We start from the raw sequence: 17,459 nt of genomic DNA, 5'->3' as shown, positions 1-17,459 counted from the left end.
GTAGACCAGGGTGTATTGGCCTAAAAGTTACTATGGAACCGAAGTTGAATTTCAACTCGCGGCAGTACTCCAGCTTTAGCGTCTCAAATTCTGGGATTACAATGAGAGGCTACCATGTTTATTCAAGCACCTGACATCTAAAAGACTTTGCAGCATTGAAGCGACATGTTTAGAGTCTAAATATGTAGTAGAATCACATGGCAAACACCTCAGCTGGGGCGTGATAGTGCCTGTTTCGCCCCTCACTCCAGTGGGCTCATTTCAGCACACAGTACTCTGAAGTTGCCCTCCTGGCTTCGGGGAGATTTGAAATTTGGATTTTGAACTTATAGTTACATAACTACTATATACTTTGTTCAATATCATTTTATAAACACAGAAAAATGTAGAGAGTAGCTCCTGAGAACCTGTTCAATTATCACTTAAAATTGATAAACGTCATTTTGTTGTCACGTGGGATTTAGAGGTGACTTTATTACTGCCCATCTCAGGCCCATTGTGCTTACTGCTCCCACAGACACTTCTAGAATAAGTGTTGAAGCGTTTGATACTTAACTGTATACGTGGTATTGAGTGATGGTTTTATACTTTTTGGTAGTTTCGGTGAGTGTGTGCCCACATTGCTTTAAGTATTTTAAAAGTCTATATAATTCAAATAGGCAATAGCAGTAATTTATATGCAAATTTCTATCATTACTGCCTAACTTAGGGGCTGTCCATGTGCCCAGGCATTTTCCATGCTCATGGCATTTTTGTCATTGAATGAATATGCACCATTTATTCATTCTCCTATCAGTGATCATTTATGTTGCTTCTGGTGTTGTCTTTTTACAAACAGCGTTTTACCTTTGCACATGCCTCCCGTTAAATTAATGGAAGCCCTTTTGTGATCTACACACACACTCGGAAGTGGAGATGCTCAGTCACAGTGACCAGTGCTGTGTGAATATGCACTAACAATGCAGCTGTTAAGTTTAGCACAACTTTCTGATCTTTCTTGTCCCCATTGTTTAGGAGGTTAGCGTGAGAAGCCTTTTTCAGCCCAAGAGGTGCAAGGTTGCAGTGATCTTGGCATCTTCCTCCATAGCCCTGAGCGTGGTCGTGCACATGCATCATTGGTGCTCAGCAGAAGTGCATTGAGTGCTGCACTTAGCCTGGACTGGAGACTGTTTCTGTACACAAGCAGGCGTTGGGCAGTTTCCACACAGTTTGGATTCTGCTATTGTTTTGTTTGGTTCAGGGTTTGACACAAACAGTGAATTATGTCATTATAACAAAAAACAGAAGCTGTCTCTTTTGTATTTCTTGCTCAGGACTCTTCTAAATTCAGTGTCTCTCTCCTCTTGTTAAAATCCTTCCCTGCTCATCTACCTCTGTCCTTCCTTCCAGTGTGTTGCTCGGCCCCTGACTTAGGTTCCACAGGTACCTAATGTAGATCACATTTTCTCAGTCACCATTATGGACTTTAATGCAAACTCACAAAAGGACTTAGTTTTAAGAAAAGAAGCAAAGTTGTTTGAACAATGATTTCCTTTAACTTGTGTTTTAAAATTTTGTTTTTTAATTTAAACTTTTTATGGAATTTCATACATTAGTACAGGACATGCATCATTTCTGACCCTCAGTTTCCCCCAGTGCTCTCACTCCCCCCTCAAGTTCATGACATTTTCTATTGCTTCCTTACTTTGCTGTTTGTTTCAGTAGTTTTAGCTTTGTTTTTCAGTTTCCCTTTGACTCCATCCTCTCTCCACATCTATTTTCAATGCTTCTCATCCCCTTCTCTCTAGCATCTCACCGAGACTACTCAGCATCCACCACGCTCTGCTTGCAGGTTTTTGCTGTTGATCCTCCTGCCTGTTTCTATTAAGATCTAGCTCATGTCTCACTTTGGCTCGATACAATTTCCCTTGTAGCCGCTGACCTCCTTTACCACTAATCCCATCTACACCCTAATGGGAAAACAATCAGGTGGCCTGGATGCACACCAGCATGGGTGCACACCAGCAGTCAAGCATACTGCCTGAAGATTTGGAAGCCAGCAGCTGCTGCCCACTGATGGCTGGCCTTCCCAGAACACCGTTCTTTCTTCTTTAATTTGAAACCCATCCTTTACGGTTTCCTTCACAGAAATAGGGGAGGTAGGCTTCTCCAAGCAAGAGACAAGAATACGTGTGGAAAGCCAGGCCTTTTGGGGAGAATTGAATACTTAGAGGACATTTAGCAGAGTGCACACATTGCTATTCTTTAAAGAATACTTGCTATTACTTTATTTGACTAGCTATATTGATAGTCATCTATTAATAAATCGATGGTTTAAGAGTTCGAGAGGCAAGTTAGGACATAAGTAGTCAACCCTCCATTGAGTGGAAGCTTATATTCTCATACCTCATCTGTCTCCTGTGAAGAAAGGACAATTGTAGTATATACGGTAGCTGTTGTCTAAATTGTCAGAGTCGTATTGACTGTGTCAATAGTGTTGGGGGATGTGGGGCAGACAGAGACAGAAAAAGAATGAGAAAGACAGATAGAAAGTTATATGGAAGGGTATTTAATGCCCTTGGCCTCAGAATACTCTGCCCTCTGGATATTTTAGCCCTAGCTGTGGTTTGTGATAATCACTTATGTCTTAGAATATGAGAGAACAATACTGTCAATAAATGGAAGAAAATATTTCACAGTAGTAAAAACAGTGCTTCCAGTGGTGGTTTATAGTTTCATCTAGAGATTTTTATATCCATCAAGTGTTTATATAATGAGAGCACATTCTTTATAATGGACCAAAGGGAAATAATTTACCAAACCCCACATGTAGCATCTTCTAGATAGTAAAAGGGAAGAGCTACTATTGCACCAATGCTGAGGACACTGTGGTCTATGTTCACTCCACCCTTGCACGTGTAACTGAAAGGAAGGGGGCTATCTCACCAATCCACCCTCGCCTCCCTGTGCTAAGCATTGCCTGGAGTCACTGAGTCCTTCATCATTCTGGATAAACATTCCCCTGGCAGCCAATAAGAGATAAGAATAGAAACGCACCAATCCTACTCATGAAATACAAATTCAAGAAATCAGCAGATAGCACTTAATTTCTTCAAGGTCATTTGGTTAATTTATGCTGCATTTGTAAGTTATTGTATATTTTAAAAATTAATGAAAGATTTAATTATGGCAGGGTTGCCTGTGACCTTTTGTGGAATGACTTCATCATAAATCTGCAGGCATTTCAGAACTGTTTTCCAGGTTTCTAATAATTTGCTCTCAAATTAATGACATCCAGTCAGTGGAGGAAGTTGAGGCTGGGTTAAAAAACATTGAGTTGAGATCTGTGGTTTCCTAGCAATGGCTAATTCTGAGTCCTAGGTGGAGGTGGTGAAGAAGATGGTGTGTGACTCACCAGAATCCACAACAGCTTTAACCGTTTACCTAGAGGAATGAAAAATAAATCCAGTGTGTCAACACAGGAGAACCTGCACATATCCAGACTGCATCGCTGAAGGTTTGGGGCGCACTTATCTATATGGGAGTGACGTAGAACTCTGGACCTATTAAACATCGCCTATTTTTCCCTGATATACATAGTTTATTTTTTATTTGTAAATAAGAGTTCCGCACTTATCATCCAACTTGTTGGTCACCTGTGCCACCCAATGTAGACTTCATCAATCTGTGACCTTCACTCCGTTCAGAGGCTCAGTAAGAACAGCTGGGCTGCTTCAAGGGAAGCTTCTCATTTCCCTTAAGAGCAGAACACACTTTTGCCTGGACCTGTGTCTATTTACTTGATCCGACAGAGTCAAGAGGAAGGCAACGCAGAGGAATGCCGCATCTGTGCACATCCAGAAAGCTCCTCTGTATACGAAGAGACTTTAGTTTACAGCTGCTGTTACAGAGAAAGCTAGATTTCTGAAATCTCAGGACACTCTGGAGGGTGCCAGAACCTGGGAGAAAAGGCAGTGAACCTGGAAAAGTAGGTCTCAGCTGAAGGCTTCTGGGATTAATGGAAACCCTGGACATGATTATGATCCTCTCTGCATCCTCCTGAAGCAGATACTCATGGTGTGAGCATATGAGCATGGTATGTGTCTGTGACTTAACGAGAAAGATGGATTTCCCATAAGAAACCTTCAGCGTGGGAAGAGTTGGCTGTCAGGAGATCTGCTTCCTAGTTTGTTCTCTTTTTGAGCAGGCTAATGTTTGGTCTCGGCCTTAGTTTCTTGCTAGTTTATGAAGGAATTGGGCCAAAGGTTCATCCCCTAAAACTGTTTCAATCCTAACTCTTTATAATCCTGTTTGTTCTCTTTCATGCCTCAGGGATTCCCAACCGGAGACCAGGCCAAAAAGGGTGATCCTACTTCAAGGTCAAGTGTGTAATTCTCCACACAGTACAGGTTTTAGACCTTGAGACAAATAGGATTGTAATTGGGACTTTCTAGTTATAAACTCCCTACAGATTTTTCTTTCTTTCCTCCTCCGACTGTGCTTTCGGGTTTATAAATTTCGTGGTGTTCCTGCCTTTTGTGCAAACAGGCTATTTAGAGCTAGAGGGGAGAACCCCCCACCTATCTTCAAGCCTTACTGCCAAACCATGTAGTTGAATGAATGGCTGCTAATGAGTCAGAAAGTCCATCAAAACCTGGGGCTGGGGACCATGTGTGACCAACAGCCACTGGTGTATGCACTTTGTTGCTGACTCTCTTCTGCTTGCTGTGGTGCATTGTTAGATGACGCCTTTAAATTCTTTGAATCTCAGTTTCCTCATCTGTTAAATTGGAATACATGAGGTAATCCACACAAAGTGGCTAGCAAACTTGAAAAAGTTGGGTAAATGTTCCTTCTTGGTGGCAAAATTGTTAATATTTGACTAATTTTTGCTGATGATTCTCTGTTTGCAAACTCTCCCATTAGAAATTATGCACCTATGGGTATACTATCTGCCCCCTAAATTCTTAGACATCCAACCAAATGGATAAGATAAGTAATCCCAATCACCATACTATAATTGCTGTGTATTTGTATATGTCCATGTGTGCATGCGTGTGGAGGTTCATAAGTATACAAATATATGTGATGGCCAGAAGACAACCCTAGGTGTCACTTCCTCAGGTATTATCCACATATCATTTTGAGACAAGGTCTTTGGTCAAAAACATGACAAGTAGGCTATACTGGTATATCAGCAAGTCTGGGGATCATTCTGCCTCCCTAAATCTGGGATTATAAACCCTACCCTACTGATGTAAAAAGTCCTTCTGTATGTACGTTGCATTTATTGGTTAATGAATAAAGAAGATGTTTTGGCCAGTGGCTTAGCAGAATAGAGTTAGGTAGGGAAAACTAACCTGAATGCTGGGAGAAAGAAGTGGAGTCAGGAGAAGCCATCTAGCCCCATCAGAGATAGACGCCTAACAGAACCTTACCAATAACCCACAACCACATGATGATACACAGATTAATATCAATGGGTTAAATTAGATGTAAGAACTAGCCAATAAGAAGGTAAAACTAATAGGCCAAGCAGTGTTTTAATTAATACAGTTTCTGTGTGGTTATTTTGGGGTTGAGCAGCTGGGAACAAACAAGTGGCCTCCTACAACACCCTACCATACCCAGATGTTTCTATGTGAATTCTAGGGATCTAAATGAGGTCTTCATAGTTGCATGGCAAGTACTTTACCAATGATACTAGTTCTTTCACCTTCATGGAGACTTTGATGAACCCCTATAAAAGTTAGATAAGCCATCCTGGATAGAGAAACAGCAAGTTGAAAAAAATCATCCTCCCCTTTGTAGAAGGAAATAGAAATTTAGTTGTGAACAAGGACACTGAAAGGAACCACAACACACAAAGGTAGAAGGAGGCTAATGTTCAGAAGCTCTAAGGAACAATTCTTTGCATGAGGTTTGCTGCTCAATAATGTAGCAGTGCCTTAGGAGTTGGCTACACAAAGATTGAATTTGCAGACAGAAGTAGAGTGATGACCATTGTTGTGATCAAGAAATCAAAGGGACCATATATGTAGCTGGTGAATATGAAAGATTTGTAGAAGTTCCATCTAAATATTGGGAGTCTATCTGGTGATAACAGAGAGAAGTGACTTAAGGACTGGGTCTTTTCTAATGTAGATTGGTAGACAGAAGATTCTTTTCCACCCAGTCCCTCAGTGATTCAGTCCCAAAAAAACACACAGAAGCTTAAATTAATTATAAACTGTTTGGCCTATCAGCTAAGGTTTATTATTAACTAGCTTTCACAAATTAAATTAACCCATAATTCTTGTCAGTATTTAGCCATGTGGCTTAGTACCATTTTTCAGTAAGGCATTCTCATCTTGTTTCCTCTACTTCTGGCTGTTGACTGACTTTGCCTTTCCTCTTCCCAGAAATCTCTTGGTCTGGTTGCTCCACTTATACTTCCTTCCTGGCTACTGGCCAATCAGTGTTTTATCAAACTAATACTACTGACAAATCTTTACAGTGTACAAGAGCATTATCCCACAGCATAGATGCTTCTAGTCTAACCAAAAACTCAACTGGGGAAGTAACAGAGAAAGTGCAGAAAGCAATTCCAGAGCGTGAATTGTCCTTGATCTTTTGCTGAAGATGCTATTCAGGCAAAGAAAACTAGGACTTAGTGGGTAGAAGAATTTCTAATGATGATGAAGTTTCTGAAGAAGGGAAGAGAGATATTTCGATTGTAAGTTTAATTCAGAGTTCCCTTGAACTCTTCAGCCAAGGTCACAAATATAATCATCAAAGGAATTCTTTTCTTTGAAAATTCCTAGTGCATTAGTGGTAATAACTCCTTGTTCTCTTCATGAAAGTTCGTGGCCAACCTCTATCTTAAAACTTCTCTCAGATTTTATAACTATGTATAAAAGCCCTTGCAACCAGAGGTCCAAATGAATCAAATAACTATGCAGGGGAGAGTCAGGTAACCAAGAACTTTTCTCCTGGAAAGAGGGAAACATCTTTATAGAACCTGCTTCCCTAATTACATTTACTGTGGCATTGTTTCCATCCAAATTATAGCAATTATATACCCTGATCCCATTTGAAATCATTTAATTAATGAGTAGCTACCTCTCTGTGTGTTTGGAATTCTAATGAAGTCTTTTCTTTTTGTGAGTCACCTCCTTCCTCAAATTAATCACCCTTTTCCTTTCAGAAAGGCTTATTCAGTCTGGATGGTGGATTGAAGAAGTTATATTATTTAATGTCCCAGGAAACTACATTTATTATAGAAACCCTAGCACAGTGTAGGGTGACCATAGATAGAGTAGCTTCTAGCCCTTCTCCAAAGATTGCTTTAATTCATATAAACACCAAGGGACATCTGTCTAAATCACAGTCTTTGACCAAGAAATGAAAGCTGCTAAAGCTATGATAGCAGTATTGAAACTATGATTGATTTTGTTTGATTAATTCTATTCATTAATCAACCAAGAACTGTATTAATTTATTATATATGAAAGAAGTACCTTTGGATGCAAAGACAGATGACTGTAGTAGCTAGATAAAACCACTGAATGGAAGGTTACCAGGAGATGGGCAACTTGTATATCTAGAAGTAGACATGAGGACTGGAAGAAAATACATTCTTCAAAGTTATCTAGAAAGGACTACGTTCTGAATCCTTTTATGTTCATTTTACTGAAAAATAGTCAAGTTTGAAAAGAAAGTTGAAGACTTCAGGAAGGTTTAGGTTTACCTAGTTAATTTCAAGGTGAAGGAGGGGTAGGAAAAAACAGGTCTTCTAATTTCTCTGCTTTCTCATCTTGCTATGGGTTCCAGACCAACAATAATGCAAGAGCACAGTGCTGTCTGTGACCAGTATCTTGTTAGCAGTATAGCCACCAGGCAAGGAAATTTTTAACAAAGATTTACATGATTTCTTTGGTTCAGAGAGCCCAAGATAAATCTGAAGTAGAGAGACAAACACATGAAAAAAATGCATGTGCAAGGTAAAAAGAAAAAACAGAAGTAATAATTTTTAATTGATTTCCCCCCATGAAAATCCATATAATGAGAAATGGCTCAGAGAATCCATTTGTTTTGTTCCTGTGGTTAGAACTTCCCCAGGGAAACGAAGGTCAGGGTACCTCTTTCCAGGCAGTCATCTGTATTTATGTATGAGGTTTCTACTTTTTTCAAGGCTCAGTATGAATAAAAAGATAAAAGATTGCCACATTTGGGGTAAGTGTGTGTGTGTGTGTGTGTGTGTGTGTGTGTGTGTGTGCCTTGAAAAAAAGATTGTAAGTCAAGGCCATTGAAAGAACTTGATCTAAATATTGGATGAATCTGTAGAAACTCTATCAATGAGAAGGATGGTGATGGTAACGAACCTTTGTTGTCTATGGGTTTTTAAAAGTTTCATATGCATTATTTAACCTAGTGAGAGTCAGGATTACATTGGCTATTATGTTTCTTTGAATTAGAAAAAGGAACATGATGACAAAGAGCTGGTGAGATGACTCTGCAGGTAAGAGCTCTGCCCACCAAGTGTGGCAACCTGAGATTGATTCCTAGGAACCCAATAGTAGAAGGGGAGAACCAGCTCTTGCAAGCTATGTTCACACACAATAACAACATCAGTAATAATAGTAATAATAATAATAATAATTTAATAGGTAACTTTTTAAAAGAGACAGAGAATACAATTCTGAAGAAGGGCTCCCAAAATAGTATGTGTGTCAGGGTGTAAGTCCCTTCTTCCATGTTTCAGAGGAATGGGAGTTCTCATGATACGTGGCTGCTGTGTAGATCACAGCATATGGTGTCAGGCTTTCTTTGAACTATCTGTAAGGACAGAAAGTACAAGGATCTACATAAGTAATTACTTTAGTTTGGTAAACCACAATAATCAAGTTTTTGGAATTACCACAATTCAACCAAAATGGAGGAGACTTATAAAATGACAGGAGCTGGCTTTTTTTTTTTTACAAAAGTCTTGAGTATTAAATTCACTTTGCAATTTACCATGTTTCTTCAATAACCCTCCACAATCATTTTCCATTCTTTATCCCACAATGACTGTTGCTAGAAACTGCTCTTTTCTATAGAATACAAATACATCCAGAAGACATCTATAACCTTAAGAAGTTTCTATTTAGTTAAAAACAACAACACCAACTTGAGTAAAGATGCTAGAAAATTAAGAAGCCCTGGCTGACCCCTTCTCACGAGAGAAAGTTTCATGCAACCCTGGTTTATAGGCATATAAAGTAGGAATACAAATTAGGCATTTACTGATAATAAATCAAGAGGAAATTTATTTTAATACAATTCTTTGATATACATATAATTTTGCCACTTATAAGGATGAAAACAAATTTGCATACTAATAAGATGGATATGTTGTTTATTTTACAAGAAGAATTAAATCTTAACTGAGAATTTGGTACTGCAGGATGTAGACAGCATCTTCAGCATTTTCCAGTGTTGTTTGGTATTCTGGTTTTATAATCCTCATGGCTGAGAAGGTTATTTCCCATAAATGCATAGCACAAAATGTCAGAAGTACATTTAAGGCTGTTTCTGAAATTGTTAAAAATTTTGTTATAAACCCAAGCCAAAATTCACTTAAAATTTTATTTTATGAAACTCTTTAGCAACTCAAACCAAATGGTACTAGCTAAAATCAAATATTCTACCAAAGTATAATCCAAAGATAAAGAAACTTGACACTTGCATGCTGAGAATTGATTATAGGAAAAATATTGAAAGTCTTTGCTTTTGTAAGTAACCCATTCTGCAGATAACAGTCTCAAATCTTAACTGAGGTATGCAGATTCTACTACACGGTGTGAAGACATGTTCATGCAAAAAGTGCATGTTCTGAGTTCAAAACCAAGACTAAATAGGAAATGCCTCACTAAACATTTGATTCTAGATTGCTTTTGGTTTTTATAGATTCAGAAGTATTCTATTGTTGCCAAATCTTTCATGAGTCCATCTTCAGGGTGTGACCTCATGTGGAGTTGTAACCCAGTTTTGTTTTTAATAAATTATGTTTTGAAACTATAATGCAATCACATCATTCCCCACCTACTACCCTTACTTCCCCCCATCTCCTCCCATTCATGCTCTTGTTCTTGTTCCAATTCATGGCTTTCTTGAGAAGCTGTCACTTTTATTGTTCAAAGGGTGATATGAGCACAGCATCACCATCATCAGAAACTTAAGGGAAATTGGGCACCCAGAATGTATTAATGAGAAGCTCTCTAGGTGGGGAAATGCATGAATCAAAGGCCTTCTGGAAGGGCTTCTTGGTATCAGAAAAAACAACTGAAGGAAAAGAGTCATTTTTTTTCCAGACATTTTCAGATCTCCCGACAACCCTGCCACCTGGCGTGGAAACCATGTCATTCTTTGGAAGATTCTCCGTGTTCTACTTTCTCTGCTATAACCATGCACTTTGGTTGATACATGAACCACTTTGTTCTCCCCAAATAACAATGAGGAAGGAGCTTCCCCTATTATGCTGACAAAGACTCCTTAACATTAAGGAAATACTTCTAGCTGATGAAGAACTCTTATCTGGGAACTTGATGTTTGTTGTTATTCTTTAGAAGGAATCTTGGAAGGCTTTTAAATATTTTTTCATTTCAGCCATATTATAAAAATTCTGAGTGTGATTTCTTTTGATAGTCTTTCTGTTCTCTTTGTTATGTTCACACTTCCACTGATGTTGTTATGACACCTGTTTCACTAATGTTTAAGGAAAAAGATTATTAAACTCATGGATATTAATTAATCTATATTTTACATCCTGATTATTTTTCTATGTATACTACCTGTCATTTCTTCAACTTTCTTAGCAGTTATCAAATCATCAGATAATTAATGTGATATTGAACAGAACCAGAGAATCAAGGTCCATTCAGAAGAAAGGCTATGTGTTTGGGTCACTGATGGCCATAACTCTTAAAGTGGTACTGCCTAGAATCACACAGAAAATTAGTTCTAATCAGTGAAGTATGTATATCAAGTTAGGCTTTGGGCCCATCCCACGTGGGTGGTACCATCTTAGGGAGGTAGTCCACAGATGTGCAAGAAAGCTACCTAAGCATGAGCCTGTGAGTGATCTAGAGACTAACCAGCGAGAACAAACAAGCAGTGATCCTCCATGATTTCTGCTTCAGGTTCCTTCCTTGAGTTCCTTCCCTGCCTTCCTCTGTTGATGCATTGCAACCTGGATTTGTAAGTCAATGTACCCATTCCACTCTAAGTTATTGTTGGTCAGGTTGTTGTGTCACAGCAACATAAAGGTAACCAGAACAGTCATGCATCACTGGTATAGAGATGAGGGGAGACACTGAACACTTGTCTTCTAGGACAGATTGATTGATAAGGAATATGTTAATATACATATATTAACATATATAAGAAACTCATTTTACTGAACTTAGCTGAGACCCATTGAGAAGATGAGCAAAACTCATTATCCAAACAGTGTAAAACGATTATGATTTTGCTTTACTTATGGGAAAGGAGACTAACATGCATCCAAGAATATGAGCTGGTCAATTTATAGTTTGGAAAAAGACCTGGGAAACATGTCATAAAGCAGTAAGTTAAATAAATGTAGATGATCAGAATATACCTGTTGCGATTTCGAGAGAACTGTCTGAACCAGTCTACAAGATTTAACTGATGTGATTCCAGCCTCAGCTTCACCTAGGTTGTACACATGGATCAATATCACAGCCTGTTCAGGATCAGCCCTGGTAAATGACAAAGCCTAAGTTTGCAGCTGTCTGCTCGCTAACCACTGCACCTGTTGCCCCTTCATCTTCACTATTTGTTAGAAAGTTATCTCACCCTTTACAAGCTTTCCTACCTGTGAGCTACATAGAATGCCTAGCTATTCCTTTTCCCGAGATGTATCTGGGTCTGCACCATTTTCAGTACAAAGGTGAAATGAATCCTGCTCTCGTCAGCATTAGTGTCCTATAGCTGCTATAACAAAACCATAAATTAGATGGACTAAAAATGGCATTTATTATCTTAAAAATTCTAGAAGCCAATTTCCAAAATCAAAGGATTATCAGAACTTGCTCTTTATGTCTTCTTCATTTTTGAAAAGTGCAAGATCTACTGGTGTGTGCTTAAGAATAGTGTAGGATTCTTAAATGCATTTTCATACAATATATCATGTTTTTTGACAGTATTTATCCCAGCTTCCCTGTATTGTGGCTCTAGTTATCTCTTAGCTTGGGTTGAATATCTCCAATTTATACTTCTGTCTTCATATGGCCTTTTCACTACCTGTCCATCTTCATTATCTGTCACAGAACACTTCTTACCACTCTTAGGGACCTCTCAGTAAACCCAGATGCTCTAATTTGATTATCTTTTACTTAAATCTGCATGCTCCTTTTCCCAAATGAGGTTACATCATAGCTTCAAGGATGAGGATATACTCCAATCTTATTGAAGATCACCACACAGCTCAGTCTACAGTCTTTCTCACTCATTTTCAGTAGTCCTTAAACTTGGCAACTATATACATCTTTGAATCTTCTGATAAAATATATAATTTATACATTATATAAGTATATATTAAATATAAAATTTTGCTTAAAATTTAGATTATTCAACATCTGCCAGCACAGCAGCCTATGTATGAGCTGAACATGATTCACACTATATAATCTAGGTCCTTTTTAAATGGCAGCAACTAACAGTGACCATGATTTTTCTTTGTGATCTGGCTAATGTAAACTAACCTAGAATATTGCCTCTTTTATTCTAGGTGATATGTACAATCTTGTTAATTTATTTCAATATTATTTAGAGTACCATTGATCATGTTGAACTATTTACTTACATTGGACAGATTACATATAGAAACACTTCAGTGCTGTGGAAGCTTATTTCTGTTATCCAATCCTTATGGATACCAGAAAGAGATACCAGAAAGAGAAGTTGATGCATCTCCCTATTACATCATAGCTTATTAAACTCTACCTATCTGTAGACTGTCAGAACCTGCTCGGTCCTGATTTTACCACAAAGCATATGGACTATTATTTCTAACCATGTGACAATGAAAAGTTAGATTTCGGTTGATAAACATGATTTTAATGTCTGTAAGCCATTTAATAAGAATGGTAAACAAGGAAAAGCAGATAACAGATCCTTGTACACTGATTACCCTAACCTCCCTTCTGGTTGATTTCAATACTTTAATTAGGTGATGTTCAAACATGTCATTTTACTAGCAGCTGGCTAACATTTTAATTTTTTTCTTCGAAACTGCTGTGCAAACTCTGTCACCTGCCTTGTTGACATCCAGGCAAATCATGTACCTTGTATTTTCTTCTTTCTACCTAGTAATCTTCTTATAGAAATGAGTAGGATTAATCTGACATGATGTATGTTGTGAGCCATGAAATAACTATTTAGAGTAGGGATAAATATTTGATTTAATTCCACTAGCATTGTGATACTCAGATTGCTACAAACTAGGAAGACATAATACAAGAAACAGAGTTTGAGTGTGGGAAGATTTTGATATCTGAGTAGAGAAAAAAACAGACATTTGTCAAGGTCACCTTGACAAATCCAGTTATTAATTTAACTCTCTTATAGCCCAGCAAGTAGAACATACCATAAGAGCTAGCTGTTTTGTTAAAATTTTAAGGGAGCTTACATGGTAGCACATTCCTCTAATCCCAAGGAGATCTGAGTTCAAGATAAACCTGGCTACATAGACTGAGGTCAAGCTAGGGTACGTGAGACCCTGCCTAAGAAACAAACAAACAAAAACACATTATAAACAAACAAAAACATAGGTAGGCCTCCTTGACCTTCTGTTTAGAACTAAATATTGGAAGGAACTTGATGGATGAATTGGGTTTAGAAAGAAATGTGTTTAGTATGAATAAAAAATAAAAAGACATTGAAAATTCAGAAGAAAGACAGTATCAATTGTGTATATGGACTATTATAGACTCAAAGTTTCCAGTCTATGGTGAGGTTTTAAAAAGATCATGCTGTCTCAATAAAGTCTAGCCCTCAGTTCCTCCCTTGAGGTCTGTTTAAATCTTTTAGATAAGGCTGTAAATCTTTAATTTATTTTTTTTTCTGAAAATACATTCAAAGCTATTTCTCAAGATTTATTTTAAGCTAGATGATCTACCAACCCATCTTATTTTTTCAACATTTTACAAGTTGTTTTAGTCCTCACCCCTCTTCACATCGTCATCTTCCAGAGAGTTCTCATTGAGAACTCCTTTGTCTATCAGCGTAAGAATGTCTAAACCAGGGCAACAGAGAAGGCTAGACTGGCAGTGTGGTTGAGGCTTGCTGAAATGGTCAGCCTGTAGTTATTTGAGAGCTCCCAGCATGGCTGGTCTCGCCACTCAGTCCATCACAGTGATAGATGTCCCGCACTGTAATCGCATGACATACCACCCCAGTGAAGAATTGATGGTCAGTCTGTTTTGTTTCTTCATTTTTTTCTAGAATGATTGATCATTCATATTTATAGGCCTATCAACAACTGGGCTTTACAAAGGTCAGTATTGATTATCTGGACCACGCAGATGGCATTCTTCATTACTGCACATAAATATGACTTTCTTTTATTGGAATTCTATAATTTTTCAAGGAAGGCAGAAAGAGCATAAGCATTAATATGAGTCATGCAGTGGGAATTTGAATGAGAAGGCATGGAGACGGTCACAGGTTTTGGGCATCAGTAGAGTCATACTTTAGGTAATGTATTTCACGACTCCCAATTTGTATAAGTGTGCATACACACGTGCACACACACATAAACACACACACACACTTATACAATTTGCTTTATAGGTGAGGAAACTATTCCTAGTGTTGGAAGTAAGTAGACAGCCTACTGGTCCTGACCTTTAGAAGAAATGTAAAAGCTATGTGTCAAGATGCAAAAAAAATGGTTTCTTTTGGATAAAGCTGCAAAGCTTATATAGTAATTTTTCAATAAAAATAAGTGATATTAAACATACTGTGAATGACAACGATTTGGCTGAAGATACTAAGACCCTGGCCACTGAAGAAGACCACTCTTTTAAGGAGCTTGCCTTGGAGGGGTCAAACAAATCCAGGCTGCTCTCATCTCCCCTCTCCAGTATGGCGCATTACTGACTGATACTGGGCTTCTTGTGTTTTACACTTAGAGTTTTTGGCCACTTCAGCCTGCGCTCCGAATGGCAGTTGGTGAAAGTGGACTACAAGTCTATCTTCAGCCGGCGCTGCACCAAGGAGGACTTTGAGACTTGGCACCTGCTCAATCAGGTACCACTACATTGGGATGTGCTGGCCTCTAGAAATGGTTTGGTCTCTGATCTTATATTGTTGGGGGAAAGAAGGCAGTACATCATTTGGACATGTGTGTATGGGGAAAATTTGTATATATACAGGACCAACAAGGGTAAATGAAATACATCCTAGAATTCTATGTACTCATTATATTACCAAACTTCCTGAAGGAGAAGGTACAATAATAACATAGGATATCAGTTCAACTGGCAAAGAACTGAGTAGTTAGGAAGCCTCCTAAGATATGCTCATCTGCCTTGTCATGAGGAATATGAGGACATATCTCAGGACAGCTTAGAGGAAGGGCCCTAAAGCACTAGGAAAAGGGAAAAGGGATGCAAGGTGGATGGGTCTAGTGATGGCAAATATTTGTTGCCATTCAATATAGAAGGACTTCTGCATTCCTCCCAACTCTTGGGTCCTTGGATTTTGTACAAACTTTTACTCTTTTTTGACCTTGTCTAAGATTATTTAGGACTTTAGGGTAATTATTTATGAGAGAGAATGAGAAGAGAGGAAGAGAAAGAAAGGAGAGAGAAAGTAGGAGGGAGAACAGGGGGAGATTGCCCTTATGGAGTCAACCTCAGTTTTATTGTGAAAATAATATAAACAATAAAAACAATATACCAGAAGTTGACTTCTCATTACTTTAGCTGCTAAAGCCACTTGGATAATGGCATGCTTTAGAGACTGGAAGTCATTGTGTTCTCCACAAAGATGGAGAAGGAACAATGTTCTATGGACTTCGGGATAGCATGAGTAGAGGGGCAGACCTGGCCAGCCATGCATCATAGTCCTTTCATGCAGGGATAAAGGATTGGCATGTTTGTCCTGGAAACTCCTGCATGGTTGCTGAGAAATGAGATTGCTATGTTGAATACTAAAAGCCAGTGCTTGTGTTGACCAACGGGCTTATTTACCTCCTATGCACTTTATTGCCTATCTCACTATGGCCTTTCTCTTTAAGGGAGAGCCTTGTGTCATGGGGGAAAGGAAAATATTCAAGAAACGCAAGCCAGGTGCTCAGTGTGCCCTCGGCAGAGACTACTCTGGGTCAGTGGTATCAGAACCCTGTGTCTGTGCGGATTGGGACTTCGAATGGTGAGTCCTTTGAAGGTTCATTTTCAGTTCTAACCAGATATTTACCTGACTGTGGGTGAGGATAAAGATGGAGTTAGTTTGACCCAGATGCAGGAGGCACATCTTTGGTCTTAGATACTGGATCAGACAGGAATTCTCCATCACTCAAAAGTGAGAACAAGGAACAATGATGGAGAATACCAATGCAGTGTGACCAAAATTTCCTATGGGCCTTTCCTTATCTTCTCATCTCCAGCAACTGAGTAGCCATATTTGATAGTCCTGGAGGGGTGGGGATGGACACTGATGAGGCTTAAGGAACTACTAGCTTATGTAGTTACCTTCGTACATATTTTTATCAAGGTGTATTCTTTTTATGGGTACTCCATCATTATTTCCTCTTATTTTTATTTTTACATATATATATTATTTACTTATATTTATAAAATATATTATAATAATTTGTGTTCACATAACCCTGTGAAATGATAAAATCAAGGTGATTAACATTTATTTACCCAAAGATTGGCCAATTCTTTGTGTTGGGAATTGTTGGGAATATTTAGACTACAATTCTGCTTCTAATGACAACGAAAAAGTGCAACTTATATCTAGAATTCCGATAGCTAATCTCTCCCACAACTGATGACTCCCAAATATGAAATTTCCTAGCCTTCAGTCCCAGCTTCCTTTTCCTCTGCCTAACATACAAGACATACATCTGGTTTTCTGAGAGAGGCTGCATAGTTAGTGTGGCTGAAGAATCATTTTTACTGTGTGATAAGATATTCCTGCTTCAGGTTCTCTATTGAACCAATCACAGATCCATCCATACCATGACTGAAATGCAAGCCCCTCCGATCCAGACTACCAGTGAGCCCTTTCCAGTTCTCCCTCCAAACACACTGTCCCTGAAGGCACTTGTGACCATCCTTATAGCTTTAACTATCATGCCAAAAATCTACTAATCCACCTTCACTTCCTCTGCTGTCACCCTAAGGTCCTGTATGTGTGTCTGCAGTCCTAATTATTGGACCAGGTACATTTTTTAAAATTCCAAAACAGATCATATTACTCTT

The 17,459-nt window shown here is 38.5% G+C and overlaps 1 protein-coding gene across 1 annotated transcript in view; it reads left to right on the top strand.

Annotated features, from left to right (window-relative positions):
- Positions 1-17,459, top strand: part of Sorcs3 (sortilin related VPS10 domain containing receptor 3) — a 624,769-nt gene that overhangs the window by 550,321 nt on the left and 56,989 nt on the right. The window contains exons 15-16 of the mRNA XM_041661922.1: positions 15,159-15,276; positions 16,268-16,401. Of these exons, the coding sequence (XP_041517856.1) occupies positions 15,159-15,276; positions 16,268-16,401 (252 nt within the window). The remainder of the gene's footprint in view (positions 1-15,158; positions 15,277-16,267; positions 16,402-17,459) is intronic.

Source organism: Microtus oregoni, unplaced genomic scaffold (genome assembly GCF_018167655.1).
Source record: "Microtus oregoni isolate MIOR12 unplaced genomic scaffold, Mior012 000012F_ref0000307, whole genome shotgun sequence".
NCBI lineage: Eukaryota > Metazoa > Chordata > Mammalia > Rodentia > Cricetidae > Microtus > Microtus oregoni.
This window is presented reverse-complemented; position numbering and strand designations above follow the sequence as displayed.